The 20,787-nt window shown below is 45.7% G+C and overlaps 1 protein-coding gene across 3 annotated transcripts in view; it reads right to left on the reverse strand.

The window, feature by feature from the left end:
• The window catches only part of IQSEC2 (IQ motif and Sec7 domain ArfGEF 2), a 559,465-nt gene that overhangs the window by 72,433 nt on the left and 466,245 nt on the right, over positions 1–20,787 (reverse strand). For all 3 annotated transcript variants that reach the window (XM_085629906.1, XM_085629904.1, XM_085629905.1), the window contains one exon: positions 15,381–15,430. In XM_085629906.1, the coding sequence (XP_085486032.1) occupies positions 15,381–15,430 (50 nt within the window). The remainder of the gene's footprint in view (positions 1–15,380; positions 15,431–20,787) is intronic.

Here is a 20,787-nt window from a genome sequence, read left to right on the forward strand (position 1 = left end):
TTCCTGCTTCAATGGCTCCAGTGAAGGTGTTCTTGTCCCTAAATGTATTCATTTCACAGTCTTGGATGGGTTAAGAAGTATCTCTGACCTCTAGTCTGTGACAGAGTAAAGGGAATCAAGGCCCAGTTCATCACACAGGACCCCCCGGGAGTGATGCAACTTCCTCAGACCTCAAGTGATCTAGTCCGCCGCCCTTCCACAGAGACGCTGAAGAACCTCCTCCGTCAGAAGCAGCGTGAAGGTGTTGTGGAAGGACGTTGGCCTTCTGTAAGGACGGTCATTCAGAGCACTCAGGTTGCCACACTCAGGAGCCTATCAGTTAAGTTCAGTGACTGAAGGCTCAGTCAGAGAATTATGCCTGACATCTTGGAAATGTGACATGACCTGCAGGGATGCCTTCTATTCTCAAGAGTCGACACCTGCAGGAGATCCAGAGACCACCAGTGGTTGAACCAACCTGGAGCAATGCTCGCTTTAGGGTGATACTTGGAGATCCGCTTCAGAAGTAGTGGGATCAGAGTAAAACTTTAAACAAATGCTCTCGACCAGTTTTTCAACAAAGTATTCCCCTGACATTGAGCTTTTGGGCTCCTGGAAGCGGAGGAAGGGCTTTCAGGGTCCCCTTCTAGGTTGATGTCTGGATTTGCCCATGCGGAGAACACTTATGCTGTTCAACCGGGTGTCTGCTCAGTTTGTCCGGTTTTGCATTCTGAAAGTCTGGGGTATGCACTTCTATGATGAAGTTATTCCTCAATAGCAGCCAGTGCCAAGTCCATCGGGCTACCCTGGTTCTTCAGACCATTCACGGTGCTTGTGTAGTTTCTTCAAAGGAGGCTCTCGATGGATTAGTCATTGGAAGGAATCTATTTGATGGAGTCTTGGTTGCCCTGAATTCACACATGCTGATGTGACACTATTGCCTTGCGGAAGACCATCTGGCTTTTGTCGTCAGGCTGTCCATATGGGCAATTCAACTCTATAGCAACAATACATTGTTACTTTTTTGACACCATTGTACCAAGCTGTCAAGCTCATCCGAATCTGGCCGCCCCAGTCTCTAACTTCTGGCACTCCTGATGCTTTAGACACCTCTGAGGAGGCCTTGTGTAAAGTACAACATCTTTAGAAGCCAATCTAACAGAGACCTGTCTGACCATGCTACAAGATGACGTTGAGAGGGGATGACACTGGGGCTCCATTGACAATAGTCCGTATTGTATGCATTGAGTAGGAATGAGAGAGGATTGGTCTGTGCTGACCTGGAAACCACATTTTAAAGAAGTATTTGCCTCAAGTAAAGCTGAGAGCTGGCTTTGAGGAGCCAATCAATGAGAAGGGAGTACATGAATGCTCCTCTACACAGAAGGAAAGCCAAACTATGACTATGCATGTAAAGATGGCCATGTGGGCTGACCTGTGGTTCGCTGCCTATGTTGAGTCGTAGAAGCAGCCTGTCTCTGGCATAGAGAGAGAAATGTGAGCAGTCAGCCTGTAGATCCACGGCTTGACTCTGGTCAAAGATGCGATACAGGGGCATCATTAACTTCTCTATTTTGATCCACTGGGGCCTCTCTCTGCACATCTCTCTGTAAAGAAGGCTAAAATCCGTCTTTACATCTGCGTTTGATGAGGCTAGCCCTGTGTGGCATTGATGCTTTGTAACAGCCTCGACCAGGTTCTTCATCAAGATGTACACCCCCTCAACAAGAGGGCGGAGAAACTAAACATTTTATTTTGGACCATTAAGCAGAGTATATAGCCCCCACCTGTCCTGTGTTACTCTCTAAACTCACAAACGGTGGTAGGAGGAATGGTTTCAAATAGTTTAAACCCCTGGTAATTGCTCTGGGAAGCATTCCAACTCACTGATTTTTGCCTAATATGCCACTCCCGACAAAGTCTTGGCTTATGCAAATCAGTACTGACCCTGCTCCTCATGGGAACAATCGATCCCGAAGCGCAGTTCTCTGCCATGCAAGTAGATTGTTGGCAAACTGGAGGGTGCCAGTCTCAGATTTCATATTTTGAATTTCCTAATTAGTATGAAAGCAATTAACCAAGAAGCATCTGACAGCAGAGTCCTGGGAAATGAGGTCAACGAGTGAAAATAATCCAATAATAGCAAATCAGCAATAATGCCTGCTGCAATCATATCATTTTAGATCATCCTGCCTTTCATAATATGCTGAAATCATCTTTTTCAAGTAATCAAGGATTGACACAAGAAGCACCCCAAGGGTGGAGAGAGTGGCAGGACTGGAAGCTCCCAGCTTGGGAACTGATGCCCGACATTTCTTTTCCAAAGTCTCTATTCTCTTACCCTCTTTCCCAGGAAGAGCTGTGTGTATTACACTAGTTGTTACATACCACTGTCACTCAGGAGCAAAGGTGACCCGTTGGGTTTTTCATTCAATGTTTATTCTCTTGACGATCACTTGGAGAATCGCCACAACCCTGCAGGAACTTAGGACAGGTTCCACAGCTGTAGATTTCTTTATCGTGGTCTCTTCAAAGGCCTCTCTGAGGAAGGAGTTGGGAAGGTTTCCATTAGTCACCAGAATAGCGAACAGTAGAAGAATAATGGCTCTAGCTCGTTTACTCATCTAAAAAGGCTCAATGATAACTCAAGTCTAGATGACGAGAATGGGTCCTTCAGTAGATACTTTTCTCACTGCCCTGTTGAGGCTTTGTGGAAGGCTATCTTGGGATCTACTGCTAAAGCACACAAGGGCAGAATGCAGAGGACGATGAGTTGGTCTGAAGATGTCTGCATCTAGTGTTCTACGGGAAGTTATTTCTCATGGACGGTTCACTCTTCTAGGACAGTTCAGTGATGTCCCCCTGGGTGAGTTCTCACTAGGGATGTTTTTATGATAATACTCCCTACAATGCTTCTCGCTGGGGCTCTTGTGACCAATTCAATCTTGTGGTTTTATGAGAGCGTTGTTTGGGAGCCGAAAGCTCATCCTCTGCGCATCCAAAGGAGGAAAAAGAGGCGGTTCATAGTCTGGACAGTAAAAGCTTTAGAAATCGGATCAGCATCCACTGGAGCAGAGGCTGCTGAAAAGGTGCTGGTTCAGCATCCCCAGACAAGAATAGAGACAGTATCCTATCCTCAGCGGACACCTGCAGAGGGTCAGGAGATGGAAGCAAGGCCCAGAGCCTCTCTGAAGATTGGTGACTGAACATCCTTAGGGAGTGGGATCTCTATACTATCGTCAAAGGAAGAGAAACCCGGAGCGACAGTGACGACTTGCAAAGTGAATGAAATCTCAATGTAGAGATGTGTAAACAGTGTGGTCTTGAGCACCTCAATTGAAGTGTTAGTGACTATAAGAATTAGGGGCCTCCCTTTAGTATGTCAGGAGATCCCTTTCTGGTGCAGAACTAGATCTACCAGGCCATTACCCTTCCGATATATAGGAATCAGCAGTAGTGCCTTTGCTACGCTTGACGATTTGCTCTTTTTTGTCTCTAAGAAGAAATCCCAACCTGTCCATCAGCATGCTGCATGGCTTCTTCTGACCAATGACATACTCCTTACAAGCATGAGGGCCAGGAAGGATTATGTTACTTACCCTATAAGCATCTGTTCTTGGCATGTTGTGCTGTAGATTCACATGCTTTGCATACTCCTGCCATCTAGTGTTGTGTCCGGATGTTTGCACGTTGTTTTTCTTCAAAGAAGTCTTTCCAGTCATGAGGTAAAGAGACTCCTCCTTTCGGTGATAGTGCGCATGGGCATCGACTCCATTGTTAGATTGTTTTCCCACAAGAGGGTGAGAATGGAGTAAGTAAGTGTAGTATAGAGATGTCCATGCGTATGTAATGTAAATAATAACTGCAACAACTACAGGTGACCGGGGGAGGTGGGAGGGCATGTGTGAATCTACAGCTCTACATGCCAAGAACAGATGCTTACAAGGTAAGTAACATAATCCGTTTGAGGCATGTGAGCTGTGGAGATACATGCTTTGCATAGACTACATGGCAGTATTCCCCAAAGCTGTGGTTAACCAGTGGATGTTGCAGTTGTCTGAAATAGTGTCTTTAGCACTGCTTGCCCTACATTGGCTTGTTGACGTGCTAACACATCCACACAATAATGTTTGGTAAATGTGTGTGGTGTGGACCATGCAGCTGCTCTACATATATCAGCTATGGGGATGTTACCTAAAAAGGCCGTAGATGCTCCTATTTTGTGAGTAGAATGTGCTCTAGGAAGAATAGTTAAAGTTCTTTTTGCTTTAACATGGCAACTTTGAATGCATTTGACGATCCACCTAGAAATCCTAGATTTTAAAACAGGATTTCCTTTATGAGGTGGAGCAAACGCAACAAAAAGTTGTTTTGTTTTACGAAAACCCTATGTCCTGTCAACATAGAATAGTAGCGCTCTTCTAACAGCAAGCGTGTGTAGAGCCATTTATGCTACTGAATCAGGCTGAGGAAAGCAGGCTGAGGAAAGAACACAGGTAACTCAACTGACTGATTGACATAAAAAGCAGAAACTACTTTTGGAAGAAATGTAGGATTTGTACGAAGAACCACTCTATCTTTGTGTAGCTGAAAGAAGGGTTCTTTCAAGGTTAATGCCTGTAACTCACCAACGTGCCTGAGTGAAGTGATGGCGATTAGGAAGGCAACTTTCCATGAAAGAAATTGTAACTGGCAAGTATGTAATGGTTCAAATGGTGGACCCATAAGCCTTGTAAGAACAATGTTAAGGTTCCAGACAGGTACAGGTAGTACTCTGTGTGGTGTTATTCTTTTAAGGCCTGCCATAAAAGCTTTGATCACAGGTACTTTAAATAAAGATAAATGTTGCCTGTTCTGAAGATATGCAGCTACTGCGGCAAGCTGTAGTCGAATAGATGTATAGACTAAGCCCACTCGCTGTAGATGCAAAAGGTAACAAATAATATTTTGTATAGATGCATCTAATGGATCAATTGTGTTATAATTACAATATATAAACACCTTTTCCACTTTGCTGCATAACATGCTCTAGTGGTAGGCCTTCTTGCCTCTAACAATTGTCATGCAGTCTGGTGGTAGGTTTAGGTATCCAAACTCTCAGACTTCAGGCGCCAGATCGCTAGATTGACCTCCTTGGGGTTTGGATGCCTGATTGCTCCATGGTTCTGAGTAAGAACGTTGGAAGTGAGGTGCAGCTTTTGGTGTGGAACCACTGACAGGTCTAGTAGTGTGGTGAACCATGGTTGACTACTCAGGTGGCAGTCACTTGAATCATTGTGAGTGATGTCTGCCTGAGTTTCCGAACCAGAAATGGAAGGAGAGGGAGAGGCAGAAAAGCGCAGGCAAATATCCCTGACCAGTTCTTCCATAGGGCATTGCCTTTGGATAGCTAGTGTGGGAATCTGGAGGCAAAGTTTGGGATATTTGCGTTCTGTGCTGTGGCAAAGAGGTCTATTTGTGGGAACCCCCATTTCTGAAAGTATAGGAGGAGAACTTGGGGATGAATTTCCCATCCGTGTATTTGTTGCCGACCTGAGGAGATCGGCAAACTGGTTGTTTATTCCTGGAAGGTGTTCTGACGGGAGATGAATTTTGTGCGGAATCGCCCTTCGCCAAATGGTCTGAGAGAGGCGTGACAACCGTGGAGAGTAGGTACCCCACTGTTTTTGTACATTGCTGTCATATTATCCATGCAGACTAAGACAACTTTGCCTACTGGGTGAGGCTGAAACGCTCTTAGTGCTCGTTGAAGTGCTAGAAGCTCCAAGTTACTGATATGGAGACTTCTGTGTTTGGTGTCCCATAAACCTTGAATTGTTAGATGCTGGAGATTTGCACCCCAACCTGTGAGAGATGCATCTGCTGTTAGTACGACTTGTGGAATAGAGTTGGAGGGCCGCCCTTTTGAGGTTTTGTGCATTCCACCACTGCAGAGAGCGATGGGTGCTGTCTACCAACACTAGATCTGTTAATTGACCCTGTGCTTGATTCCACTGTCGTGCTGGACATTCTTGCAGTGGGCGCACGTGTAACCTTGCATGAGGTACTATGCGAATGCATGATGCCATCATTCTTAACAACTGCATGAACATTTTCCCTGGTGAGTGCTGGTTTAACTGAAACCGCAGTAAGATCCTCTGGATATTTTTTATCCTGGCGGCATTGGGAGAAGCCAGAGCTGTCTGAGTGTTGAGCGTTGCTCCTAGATATGTTTGCAGTTGTGAGGGTTGAAGATGGGAGTTTTGCGCATTGACTATGAATCCCAATTGATGAAGAAGGTTTATTGTAGATTGAGTGTGTTGTAAACACTTTCTCTGTGTTTTGGCTTTGATGAGCCAATTGTCCAGGTATTGGAAGACATGGATTTATTGTCTTCTCTGATGAGCTGCTACTACCGCCAGACATTTTGTGAATACTCTGGGTGCAGTGGTCACTCCTAATGGAAGTACCTTGAATTGGTAATGCTTTTCCGCTATCACAAACCTGAGGTATTTGTGATGCGCTGGATGAATAGGAATACGAAGGTATGCATCCTTTAGGTCTAATGTAGAATTAAAGTCGACTTGCTGAATCACTGGAAGCACTTGTTGGAGGGTGACCATATGAAAGTGCTCTGATAGTATGTACAGATTTCGGGGTCTTCGATCTAATATTGGTCGTAGAGACTCGTCCTTTTGAGGAATTAGGAAATACAGTGCACACACTCCTAATCCTTGATAATGTATTGGAACAGGTTCTATAGCTCATTTTGCTAATAGGGCTTGTACCTTCTGTTTGAGTAGCTGTGAGTGTTATAATGACAGCTGATGATTGCGAGGTGGGCTATTGGGAGGGGTGGTGGTGAGTTCTAGGCAATAACCATGCTGGGAAATGTCTAATGCCCACTTGTCCCTGGTTATTGCTTGCCCAATCTGCAGAAAGTACTGTAGTCTTCCCCCGACAGGTGTAAGATGATCGGGGGAAGGGTAGGCAAGTCACTGCTTATTGGGAGATGGAGAGGGGCATGTTGATGTACCTCTTCCTCTGCCTTTGAAGTTGTTCCCTCTGTAACCTCCCCTATGGAAACCCCTGGGTGCCTGTTTGCTTTATAGGAGGAAGTACCGGGGTCTGAGGTATTCCTTTGGGATCCTCTTCTATAAAATGAGAGACGAAAGGAGTCTCTGCTGGATGTGACTTTGGGGCTCCCATAGGTTTTGTCACTTCTTTGTCTTTTTTCATTTTCTCAAGTGACACATCACATCTTCTTGAGGTCCAAAAAGGTGTTCCTTATCAAAAGAGACATTTAAAATAGATGTTCATGAACCTCTGGCTTAAATCCAGAGATCCTAAGCCATGCATGCCTACGGAGGACAATGCTGGTATTAATCCCTCTTGCTGCAATGTCAGCGGCATCTAGTGTACATCGAATAGAAGAATTAGATATGAATTTCCCTTCTTGCACTGATTCCTGCCCCCTCTTTTTATGTTTGTGTGGGAGGTACAGTAGAATGTCCTCTATTTCATCCCAGTGGGCTCTATCGTATCTTGCTAAAAGAGCCTGTGTGTTAGCTATGCGCCACTAGCTGGCAGATTGCGCCGCTATCCTCATGCCCGATGCATCAATTAATTTAGACTCCTTATCTGGAGGAGGTGTGTTAGACTTGGCTTCTTTTGGTGTGTTTCCCCTGGCTTTTTGCTTTCTGACCTCCTGGTTTTTACTCTGTTTTAGTGTCTCTGCGCCCTTTCTCACTGCTGTTCAGTGTTAAAGCGCAAGTGCTCCTGTTGTAAGCTGTTGTTAGGGATTGGTGATTCCATGATTGGTCATTTAATTTACTAGTCACTCCCTAGTGCAGTGCACTGTGTGTGCCCAGGGTCTGTAACTCAAATGCTGCTAGTGGGCCTGCAGCACTGATTGTACCACCCACACAAGCAGCCCTTCAAAGGTAACTCAGACCTGCCACTGCAGCGTCTGTGTGCAGTCTAGTACTGCCATGTCGACTTGGCAAGTGCACCCACTTGCCAGGCCCCATACCTCCCTTTTCTTACATATTAGTCACCCCTAACGTAGGCCCAAGGTACCCCTATGGGTAGGGTGTAGTGTATGTGAAAGGTAGGGCATACCCTAGTGTGTGTGGCATGTCCTGATAGTGAAGTACTGCCAATTTTGTTTTTCAGTATTGAAAGGCTATCTGGCCCAAAATGATAGCATGGGAGTTAATTTATAACATCTTATAAATATATTTTCTCATAGGGACCAGATAGGAAAATAAAGTTTAGTATGCCTGAAATCAGAATCTAATCTTTAAGTAAAGGTGATTTTTACATTCTGTGTTTGAAAATACAACTTTTAGAAAATAGGTATTTTCTTGCTTAGCCATCCTGTGTGCCTCTGCTAGGATGTGTATTGACTGTCTAGCTTTGGAGTGACAGGGGCTGGGGATGTGCAGTGGCTCCAGAGAGTCTGGATGAGTCAGGGCTGAGCTGAATAGGCCTGGGCTGCATTCAGAGTAGTGGGAGGAGATTTTCCTGCACCTGAATGGGCCTGGTCTGCTGCAGACAATGCTGTCTCTGCCTCCTGCTGGGAAGCTGGGCCAGAGAGGACCAAACTGGTTTGGACTAAGCACAGACATTCTCTGCCTGAGAGGACAAAGGGATTTGGAGTATAAATATTGGGGCCCAGACCCCAGAACTTTAGAACTCTTTTAGACCAAGAAGACTGCCAGGAAGAAGAGCTGGAAAAGCTGCGAGGAGGAACTACCACTTAGCTGAGTGCTTTGTTGTTGGCCTGCAGTGGCTGCTTCTGTCTTGGGCAGTGAAAGGACTGGACTGAACTTTCTGCAACTTCTTTATAGATTTTCTCTAAGGGCTTGAGGTAGAGCTTGCCCCCTGTTCAAGAAGTCTCAGGAAGAGCAAAGACTTCAGGTTCTTCTGTCATCAGCACTGGGGACTGTGTGTTTTGTGCTGCAACAGAAGAAAAAGCAACCCGACGCCATCTACGACGCCGCTGCTGATTCCGTGTCCTTAAGGCACCGCAGAGGGCAACACCGCATGCCACACCGCAACCCTGGTCTCACGACACCTCCACCAAGCTGCTGCTTGCACCGGGACCTGTGGGCACCGCACTTCACACCGCTTCGCTTCACGCTGCCGCCTTGGTATCCCCGATGACGCCACTCCATGCCAACATCGACGCTGCTGCTTGCACCTTGGTTCGAGGGCATCGCTTGCAAGTTACACAACGCACCGTCCTCATCCCGCACCGCAGCCTTGGCCCACTGACGCTGGTGCCATCGACTCCAGTTCGTCAGCCGACGACGGCGCTTCAGCAGTGACGATGCCGCTGCTTGCATCGTGACCTGCCAGCACCGCAATGAGCACCGCATCACTTCGCACTGCAGCCCTGGTCTCACCCACGCCGCTGGACGACCGTCACCGAGCCACTTCCTACACCGTGACCTCAGGGCACCGCACTGCTGCTGATGCCTGCGCTCCCGACTTCAACTGTGAGGAGTTCGATCTGCAATGTGTGTGACTTCAAGGGCCCTACGACTCCTACCCCGACCTCCGGAACTGATGCCTGCAGACACTCGCCTTACGGGGCTCACCAAGAGGTCGCAGATGTCCTACATTTCTAAAGGTACTGTTTTGCGGGTCTTCCCGACACTGTAGCTGGCCCGCGACACCGCGTTTAGCCAGAACTGTTTGAATTTGTTGTTCACGATGCCATGATAGCCCCAGACAGAGCTATCAACTTCAAGGAACTGTATTTCAAGTCTATTTTGATTACTGAAGATTTATGAAAACTGTATGGTGGATTTTTCTTGGTTTTGGTCTTTTTTTGGATATATAAAAAATATTGGATATTTTTCTAAACTGGTGTGGTGTCCTTTTGTAGCGTCTTCACTGTATTACTGTTGGTGATGTGCAAATGCTCCTCCAAGATAAGCCTGACTGCTTGTGCCACGCTACCAAGGGGGTGAGCAGAGGTTATTTTCGGAGTGCAACTCACTTATCCTGACTAGAAGGAAGGGTCCCTACTTGGACAAAAAGTGCAAACCCTTGCCAACTAGTGACCGCCATTTATAACAAGGTGCATCTGCTGTTGTTTGTGAATTAGCTCTTTTGTGAGCATTTGAAACTACAAGAGAATCTAGAGGCAGTATCCCTTGGATAAAAATTGGGTCACAAGGTGGAGGTTTGTATTTTTATTGACCCTAGCTGTTAAAATACGTGCGCGTACCGTGCCCTTAAAAATGTCATCGGCATGTCTCAACATACCCTTTAGCATAGGTAAGCTTTGTGTGGTCCTATGTGTGGAACCTAATGTCTCAAACAAGAAATTTTCTTTATATAGAGCAACTCCATGATAAGATGCTGCTCTTGAAATCAACTCCTGGTAAGCTATGTTATCATCAGGGGGTGAAGGCCTGGTAGGAATGAGATCAGGATCATTATCGACTGGTTCATCATAATCAATCCATGGGTCGGTGGGTGGAGGACTATTATCATCTCCTTCATCTATGTGAGGTTGTGTGTGCAGAGAACCCTGTTGTGTGATTTTCAGGGGATTTGAACCTGGGAATGGTACAAGTGGTGGAGGGTAGTGAGGAAGAGGATAGATAGGGCTTGGAGCCATGTCCTTCTTTTTCTTCAGAGGAATTGTGTAATGTGTATTCTCAGGAACAGTTCTTTTCTTGGATGGTATATCATCCTTGGTAACAATGTGTCCAGTATCTGGATTAATCTTTTGTTTAGGGTCTAAGATGTCTTTCATAATGTCCAGAATCGGTTCCGGAGGCTTTTTGTTTCTCTTTTGGCGCCGAAGGTTTCGGTGCCGAACTGGACCGATGTTTTTTGTCTTTCGGAGTCGAAGGTTTTGGTTCCAAAGGTGTCTTGTCTCGACTCAAGCCCGAGCCGGAAGACTTGACCTACTGTCTTGGTGCCGAGCGCGAAAGCGAGGTGTTCAAAGCAGTCTCTCGGTGACAACCATGGCCGGAAGTCAATGGTGGCCCAGAATCCTTAAGTTTAATGGGAACACGTTTGATGGGTAAAGGGGCTTTTTTACTCACGGCCCCCTGTCTCGCTGGAAGTTCTCCGGACTGTAGGCCGATCTCGAGCTCAGAGTCAGATTCATGAATAGAGAGGGCCTCTTCCTCCTCCGCTGCCGATGCTTCCATCTCCTCTTGTTCAGTATCTTCTCTGAAGATATCCTGGGTGTACTCGATGTTCTGTCTTTGCATGCCCCTTCGTCGAACCCGATGATCCTGCAAAGTCTTTTTCGACCAAAATGATCGACAAGCATCGCAGTCTTCCTCCTTGTGCTCCGCTGAAAGGCACAAGTTGCAGACTTTGTGTCTGGTGTTTGGAAACTTGGAGTGACACCGGGGACAGAATTGAAACAAAGTCCATTCCATCAGTAGTAGACTCGATGAGTATGACGGAGTGGAAGTTGAGAGCCCCGGCTAGGCCTGAGGGCCACCCATGACGTCTTCTGGATAGAAGGTGAAGTTTTAGCACTTTCTTTAGACATGCATGGATAAAGGAACGTGTACAAAACAATTCCAATGAGGGTACAGTGGGTTGCGCACCGATGGGGATCCCGAAGTACGGTCTCGAACCAGAGCACCACAAACTGCATCTGAACCCGATGGCAGAAACAAAACAATCTAACAATGTAGACGATGCCCATGCGCACTATTACCGAAAGAAGGAGTCACCTTACCTCGTGACTGGTAAGACTTCTTCGAAGAAAAACAGCTTGCAAAAATTCAGACCCAACACTTGATGGCAGGAGTATGCAACTCATGTGCATCTACAGCACACATGCCTCGAACAGCAGATGTCTACCACTCGCTCACCCCTCCCCCACAGACATGTCAACCTTTTTGTCCCCTCTTAGGGGGCACCAGTTTAATTGATCAGGCAAGGAGAAAGCAAAGTGGGAGTAGAATAACACTACAACCAAGACAATGTAAAACTCTACAACCAAGTCAACGTTAAACACTACAACCAAGACAATGTAAAGACCTACAACCAACACAATGTGAAACACTACAACCTACACAATGTACAAACACTACAACCAAAACAATGTACGAACAACACAACCAACACACTGTAAAAACACTACAACCAACAAACTGTAAAAACACTACAACCAACACAATGCAAAAACACTACAACCAACACAAGGCATAACACTACAACCAACACAATATAAAAACACTACAACCAACACAATATGAAACACTATAACCAACACAATGTGAAACACTACAACCAACACAATGTACAAACACTAAAATCAACACAATGTAAAAACACTACAACCAACACAATGTAAATCACTACAACCAACACAATGTTAAAACACTACAACAAACACAATGTACAAACAGTTCAACCAACACAATGTACAAACAGTACAACCAACACAATGTAAAATGCTACAACCAACACATTGTAAAAATACTACAAACAACACAATGTAAAACACTACAACTAACACAATGTAAAACACTACAACCAACACAACGTAAAAACACTACAACCAACACAACGTAAAAACACTACAACCAACACAATGTAAAAACACTACAACCAACACAATGTAAAAACAGTACAACCAACACAATATAATAACGGTACAACCAATGCAATGCAAAACACTACAATCAACACAATGAAAAACAGTACAACCAACACAATGTAAAACACTACAACCAACACACTGTAAAACACTACAACCAACACAATGTAAAAAAGCTACAACAAACACAATGTAAAAAACTACAACCAAAACAATGTAAAACACTACAACCAACACAATGTTAAAACACTACACCCAACACATTGTAAAAACGCTAAAACCAACACAATGTAAAAGTACTACAACCAACACAATGTAAAAACATTACAACCAACACAATATAAAAACCTTACAACCAACAAACACTAAATCATCTCAAGAACAATAGTTGAAAGTCCACCAAAGAGTCTTAAAATTTCAAAGAATTAAAAAACCCCAAAGAAATCTATTTTCAGTCGAATCACAGATGGCAGAGGAGGCCATAGTCGTTGGGATTCTTGCTCAGTGAGTGGAAACGTTGAATACTCTCCATGATGACAATGATGGGAACAGGGAGGTTTCATAGTTCATTAAGTTAAAAGGCAAGGCCAGTATTTCAGGGTTGTGCCCTCGAAGTATAGGAGCACTATACCCAGCTTTCTTTTATTTTTAAAAACACATTGACTTGATGGTGCTTGCAGTGAAATATAATCAGATATTACTAACTTGGTTTATTAGATTACATTGTCTCTTATAGCCATTATTATTTAATATATGTTCTTACTGAAGATGCATGTTTGTACGTTTCAGTGTCCTGCACATCGGGAGAGATATTCTACTTTTTATGAATACCAAAGAGATCCTGTTACAGATAAATACAGAATTCATTAAAAACAAACTGAGAGAGCACCGTATGAAATCAGCACTTATTGCTAGTTGAAACCGTAAGATAATGCCATCTGAAACCAGGAAATATTTACAGAAAATACTGAATATCAATAACCAAACCATGGATGTGCCGTGTGGAATAAGGACATACCTTTAATGAATATAGAAACAACTGGGTGAACTACACCATAATGATAAGGATTACACCAGCATAAAAAATCACATATGGGTTTATGCTAACTCACAGCAGGGAACAGACAGAATATAACATCCAAAATGAAGAAACACCTAGAAACAGCCAATGGATTATAACATCCAAAATGAAGAAACATCTAGAAACAGCCGATGGATTATAACATCAAAAAAGAAGAAAAACCTAGAAACAGCAGATGGATTAAAACACCCAAAATGAAGAAACATATAGAGACAGTTGATGGATTATAACATCCAAAACGAAAAAACCAATAGAAACAATAGATGGATTACACTACAATCAACCAAGAAGCACCTGGAGGGTCATACATCCCAAACTAATGCACATCTGAAGAGACCACACACCCCAATTCAGGAGACTGGTTAAAAGATTACATCAACTACCAGGATGCTTCTGGTGGGATAACATCACCCGAGAACACAGCTGGAGACATTATACCAGGATAATGTTGGAAAATTAGGATAGCTCTGAAAGATCAGACCATTCCAGATCAGGAGACTGCTGGAGAGATGACAACTTTTCCAGATGGGGCACAGTTAGAAAGATGACACAATCCCAATCTGGGACACATCATTATGCAGTGGGAGAGATTACACCAGCCCAAATCAGGACAAAGCTGGAAAGACTACATCAAGTGAGACTGGGACACAGTTGGTGTGCTTACATCATCCCAGATTGAGACACAGCTGAAGAGACTAAAATACCTCAAACCAGACAGAGCTTGAGAGAATACATAATCACAAACTAGACAGGGACACATTCGCAAAGATTAAATCGTCCCAGACGTGGACACAGATGTGGAGTCTAAAATACCTCAAACCAGACACAGCCTGAGAGAATACATAATCACAAACTAGACAGGGACACAGCCGTAAAGATTAAATCATCCCAGACTGGGGCACAGATGTGGAGTCTAAAATACCTCAAACCAGACACAGCTTGAGAGAATACATAATCACAATCTAGACAGGGACACAGCCGTAAAGATGAAATCATCCCAGACTGGGGCACAGATGTGGAGACTAAAATACCTCAAACCAGACACAGCTTGAGAGAATACATAATCACAAACTAGACAGGGACACAGCCGCAAAGATGAAATCGTCCCAGACTGGAAAAATACCTCAAACCAGACACAGCCTGAGAGAATACATAATCACAATCTAGACAGGGACACAGCCGCAAAGATGAAATCATCCCAGACTGGGACACAAAGGTGGAGACCACTTCATTTTAGCCCAGGACATTTGGAGAGATCACACTATCCTAGACCAGAACACAGCAGGAGAATGGAGCCTGTCCCAGCCGGGACACAGCAGGAGAGAATACATCATACTAGACTGGACGCAGAAGCATACTGTCGGAAGATAACAGGACACAGCTGGACATCACACATGATATCATCAACGCAGACGTGATGATTACTTCATCTCAGAAGAAACAGCTTGAGAGATGACACAATTTAGGACCATCACACAGCTGGAGAGATTACACCATCCTAGGTACAGACACAGCAGGAGAGATTCTCTAATTCTGGGAAATAGCCGGCAGAAGGTAAGCATGGAAAAAGCACAGGATACTTTGGAGAAGAGTCAGTATTAGACAGCTCTTCACTGTACATCTCACACACTTCTACCCCTCCCCCCAACCTGCACCAACCAGTATAAGAGAAGAGCGGGATGATGAAGGGTAGGAGGAAAAGGGTGGTGAAAGGTGCAGTCTGGACCAGGAACATGCACGGCCGACACTTACTTCAATGGTGCTGTCTAGGGATCCAACGCTGTTACGACGTCGTAGCTTCCCTGAAGCGAATTAGTGACATGCAAGTGTTAGAGAGAAGAGCCCAAGCAGCAAGTGCAGCAATTCACACAGCACATTAAAAAGACATCGTGCACCAGCAGCATTTCACTCACTCCACCAACATCAAGCCAGAGAGACCGCAACCACCTTCATGCCCTGTATTAAGGTTCTCTTACACACCTCGTTTGATTGAAAGGGGCCTCGTCTCTGGCCTTCTCTCCTTCCCTCCGGCTGTTCCCTGTAAACTGTTAATAGTCGCTGTGCACTATTACAGCTCAGCACCGCTTTGAGTCGAGGTACCTCCTTCCCCATCCCCTGCCCTCAGGACACAACCTTCCCTGATTGCAAACGAGCCTCCTATGCATATATAGCAGCGATAGCGCCAGCGTAGTATTGGAAAGGTCACTTTCCATTGGGAAGCCTTTTTCTGTTTATCTAATAACTATGGCCCCGTTTAACTAATCTGCATTAAACTTCTGAAACAAGCAGTACATCCATTTTGGGTTCTCCATGAAAGTTTGGCACAGATCCATTAAGGGGAGGTATTTAAAAGGTGGTTGGATTGGGCATGAATAGGTGAGATTTTAGAGCTATCTGGACTGTTAGTTCTTGGAAGGTCTGCAGTACCGCGGACCTCTGAGGTCCAAAATGTAAAAGGAATATGCTACTTACCAGTATGCATCTGTTCTTGGCATGTAGAGCTGCAGATCTACACACTGTGCATAGATCGCCATCTGGTGTTGGGCCCGGATGTAGCAGTTGTTTTTCTCCTGGAAAGTCTTTGGAAGTCACGACGTATGTGACTCCTCCTTTGGATCATATTGCGCATGGGCTTCGGCTCCATCCTCCGATTGTTTTTCGCCAGCGGGGAAATGATGGAGCTTTGTAAGAAACAGGAAAGATGCCCATGTGTGTTGTATCTAAATAAGATAAACTGGAACAGATAAAGGTAGCCGGGGAGCCGGGTGGGCGTGTGTAGACCTGCAGCTCTACATGCCAAGAACGGATGCATACTGGTAAGTAGCATATTCCGTTCGAGGCATATGAGCTGCAGATTACACACTGTGCATAGATTGTGTAGCAGCACCCCCTCCTAGCGGCGACCACCAGTATCTGTTGCAGTTGTTTGAAACAGTGTTTTGAGGACAGCCTGGCCCACACTAGCCTGTTGCTTAGTTTGCACATCTACACAATAGTGTTTAGTGAAAGTGTGCGGTGTAGACCATGTAGCTGCTTTGCAGATATCATCTAAGGGGACGTTCCCTAAAAATGCCATGGAAGCCCCTATCTTACGTGTAGAGTGGGCTTTAGGGGGAACAGATAGCGTTTGTTTTGCTTTGTGGTAGCAAATCTGTATGCATTTAACAATCCACCTAGCTAGCCCAGATTTGGAGATGGGGTTGCCTTTGTGTGGTGGTGAGAAAGACACGAATAGTTGTTTGGTCTTGCGAAAGGGTTGTGTTCTCTCGATGTAGTAGAGTAAAGCTCTTTTGACGTCTAGGGTGTGTAGAGCTCTTTCTGCAATGGTTTGTGGCAGTGAGAAGAATACGGGCAGTTCCACAGATTGAGATGAAAGGGAGAAATTACTTTAGGAAGGAATTTTGGATTAGTGCAGAGAACAACCTTATTATGATGCATTTGCAGAAAAGGTTCTTGAATGGTGAGTGCTTGCATCTCACTGACCCTTCTGAGGGAAGTAATGGCTACAAGGAAAGCCGTTTTCCATGTTAAAAATTGAAGCTCACATTTATGTAGAGGTTCAAATGGAGGCCCCATTAGTCTGGTGAGGGTGGCACTCTAGGGGGAATTATTCTCTTTAGGCCTTCCATGAAGGCTTTTATGGCAGGTACTCTAAAGGGTGATAGATGTTGTCTATTTTGTAGATACGCTGCTATGGCAGCAAGGTGTAGTCTAATAGCATGTAGGCTAGGTTGCATCTTTGTAGGTGTAGTAAGTAGCCTATGATGTGTTGGATAGACACATCTAAGGGATTGACATTATTGTTGTGACAATAAATCACGAAACATTTCCACTTGGCTGCGTAGCAAGCTCTAGTGGTAGGTCGTCTAGTTTCTTTAATGACGTTCATACAGTCAGGGGGAAGATTAAGGTAACCAAATTCTAGGATTTCAGGAGCCAGATTGCAAGGTTGAGCTGAGCTGGGTCCAGGTGTCTGATCTCTCCATGGTTCTGGGTTAAGAGGCGTGGAGAGAGGTGTCATTTTTGGTGCGGAACTACGGAGAGTTCCAGCAGTGTGGTGTACCACGGTTGTCTGGCCCAAGTCGGAGCAACTAGGATTAGAGTTAGGGAATGTTGCTGTAGTTTGCGCACCACTAATGGAATGAGTGGGAGAGGAGGAAAAGCGTACGCAAATCTGCCTGACCAGTTCATCCATATCGCATTTCCTTTGGACAATGGGTGTGGATATCTGGCGGCGAAGCTTGGGCATTTGGCGTTTTTGTGGGTGGCGAAGAGGTCTATTTGTGGTTGCCCCCACGTGTGAAAGTATGGTTGAAGAACTTGTGGATGAAGTTCCCACTCGTGGATTTGTTGAGTTTGACGGCTCAACAGATCTGCAATGGTGTTTTGGACTCCTGGGACATGTTGTGCTAGGAGAAAAATGTTTTGAGGTATGGCCCACCTCCATATGGTCTGTGCTAGCTGAGAGAGCTGCAGAGAGTGTGTGCCGCCCTGTTTTTGGATGTAGTACATTGCTGTTATGTTGTCTGTGCGGACTAAGACAGCCTTGCCTGTAACGTGTGTTTGAAAGGCTTTCAGGGCTGGAAATATGGCCAGTAACTCCAGATGGTTGATGTGGAGTAACTTTTGTTGAGGTGTCCACCTGCCCTGCATGGTGTGATGTAGTAGGTGAGCTCCCCAGCCGGAGAGCGTTGCGTCCGCAGGTAGAACTATTTGAGGAACCGGCTCTAGGAACGGTCGCCCTTTGGAAAGGTCTGTGGTGGTCCACCACTGCAGAGAGCGATGGGCACGACCGTCTACCAACACCAGATCTGTTAGGTGACCTTGAGCCTGGTTCCATTGGCGTGCTAAGCACTCTTGGAGAAGACGCATCTGGAGTCTTGCATGAGGTACTATGAAGATGCAAGAGGTCATCATCCCTATGAGTTGCATAAACACTCGGGCTGGAAGAGAGTGTTGAGGTTGAAATTTGGCGCGAAGAGCTTGTATGCTTGCTATCCTGGCAGGGCTGGGGTAGGCTAACGCTTTTGAGGTGTCTACGGTGGCACCGAGGTATTGTTGTACGTGGAAGGGATGCAGATGGGACTTGGCGTAGTTTACTGTGAAGCCCAGGTTGTGAAGTAGTTGGATAGTGGCGTGAGTGTGTTGTACACATTGGTTGTATGAGCTGGCTTTTATGAGCCAGTCGTCTAGGTATGGGAAGACGTGGATGTGTTGTCTTCTCAGGTGTGCTGCCACTACCGCTCTTCACTTGGTAAACACCCGTGGCGCTTTGGTGACTCCGAAGGGGAGTACTTGAATTGGTAGTGTTGGCCGTCCACTACGAATCTGAGAAACTTCCTGTGAGCGGTGTGAACGGGAATATGGAAATAGGCGTCCTTGAGGTCTATGGTGGTTAGGAAGTCGTCCTGGAAGAGCAGAGGAAGCACCTGCTGGAGTGTGACCATGTGAAAGTGGTCTGAGTGTATGTATTGGTTTAGAGGTCCGAGGTCCAGAATTGGCCTGAGAGAGCCGTCCTTCTTTGGTATGAGAAAATATAGGGAGTAAACTCCCTTGTTTTGTTGGTGGGCAGGAACTGGTTCTATTGCATTTTTTTGTAGGCGGGAGATCACCTCCTGCTTCAGAAGTGACAAATGTTCCTGTGACATTGGGCGCTGTTTGGGTGGAATGGTTGGGGGGGTAGATGTTAGCTCTAGATAGTAGCCTGATTAGATTAATTGTTGCACCCATCTGTCTGAGGTGATGGTAGCCCAGACAGGAAGGAAATTGTGGAGTCTGCCCCCGACTGGAGTGGAATAGTCTGGGGGATGTGGAGGGAAGTCACTGGGTGGGGGTGGAGGCAGAGCGGGAGGTGTTTGTTTTGCCTCTGCCTTTGTTATTGTTACCTCTGTAACTGCCCCTTTGGTAACCCCTAGTAAAGGTGGATTGGGTAGGTGCCTTGTAGGAAGTGGAGGCGCTGTCGGAGGAGTAGCCTCTGGTATTGCTTCTAAAGGAGGAACGGCGAAAGGAGCGCCTGGGAGCTTGCAACTGCAAGGCTCCCATAGATTTTGCCGTGTCTGTGTCCTTCATTTTTTTTAGGGCTATATCGACACTAGGACCAAACAGATGTTTCTCATCAAAGGGGTGGTTGAGGATGGAACTTTGAACCTCAAGTTTGAAACCTGAGATACGTAGCCAGGCATGCCTACGCAGAAGGGTGCTGGTATTTATTGCCCTGGAGGCGGTGTCAGCTTCATCGAGGGCACAACGGATGGAAGTGTTTGTGATGGTTTTACCCTCTTGAATCAATTCGTTGGCTTTTTGTTTATATTTGTCCAGGAGGTGTTGCATGATTGACTCCAGCTCATCATAATGTGCCCTGTCATATCTGGCTAGGAGCGCCTGTGTGCTAGCGATACGCTAGATGTTGGCCGCTTGGGATGCTGTCCGCTTGCTAGAGGCATCTAGGAGTTTAGACTCCTTATCTGGTGGTGGAGCTTCACCTGATGCCTGGGAATTGGCACGTTTCCTGGCATTGGAGACTACTAGGCAGTCTAGTGGTGCGGGGCCTTTAATATAGGGTGGGTCTGATGGGGCAGCTTTATACTTTTTCTCAATTCGTGGGTTAATGACCCTGGCTCTAACTGGGTCTTTAAAAACCTCTGGTGCGTGCTTAAGAACTCCCTTAAGGATCGGCAGAATTGAGGTGGACCTCTGCGTAGTGTCGAATGTATCTAAGAGGAAGTCCTCCTCTACGGGGTCTGTGTGGAGATCAACCCCATGGTAGTGGGCAGCCCTATGGAGTAGCTGATTAAAGCCCATCGTGTCCTCTGGGGGGGGGGGTGCGGGATGTTAGGGACGTCTGAGATGTTGTAGTCGTCCCATGGGTCTGGGGAGCCTGTAGGAGTAGGGTCCCCTGTTGGTTGGTTGTTCACCCCGTCCCCTGTGTCTTATATAATGTCATCATCATCATCCTCATCTGGAGATGGTGTAGGAGAATGATGTGGGGGAGGAGAAGGAGGAGGAGGAGGTGGAGGAGGAGGTGAAGGAATCCTCAAAGGGGAGGTGACAAAGTCTCTCCTTTTTGGTGGTGGAGCTGGTGCAGGCTTGTCCAGTGATCTTTTTCTGGTGCTAAGCGACAAATGCCCAGTCTTTGGATACTTTACGAGGGTTTTTTGGT

Source organism: Triturus cristatus, chromosome 10 (assembly GCF_964204655.1).
Source record: "Triturus cristatus chromosome 10, aTriCri1.1, whole genome shotgun sequence".
Lineage (NCBI taxonomy): Eukaryota > Metazoa > Chordata > Amphibia > Caudata > Salamandridae > Triturus > Triturus cristatus.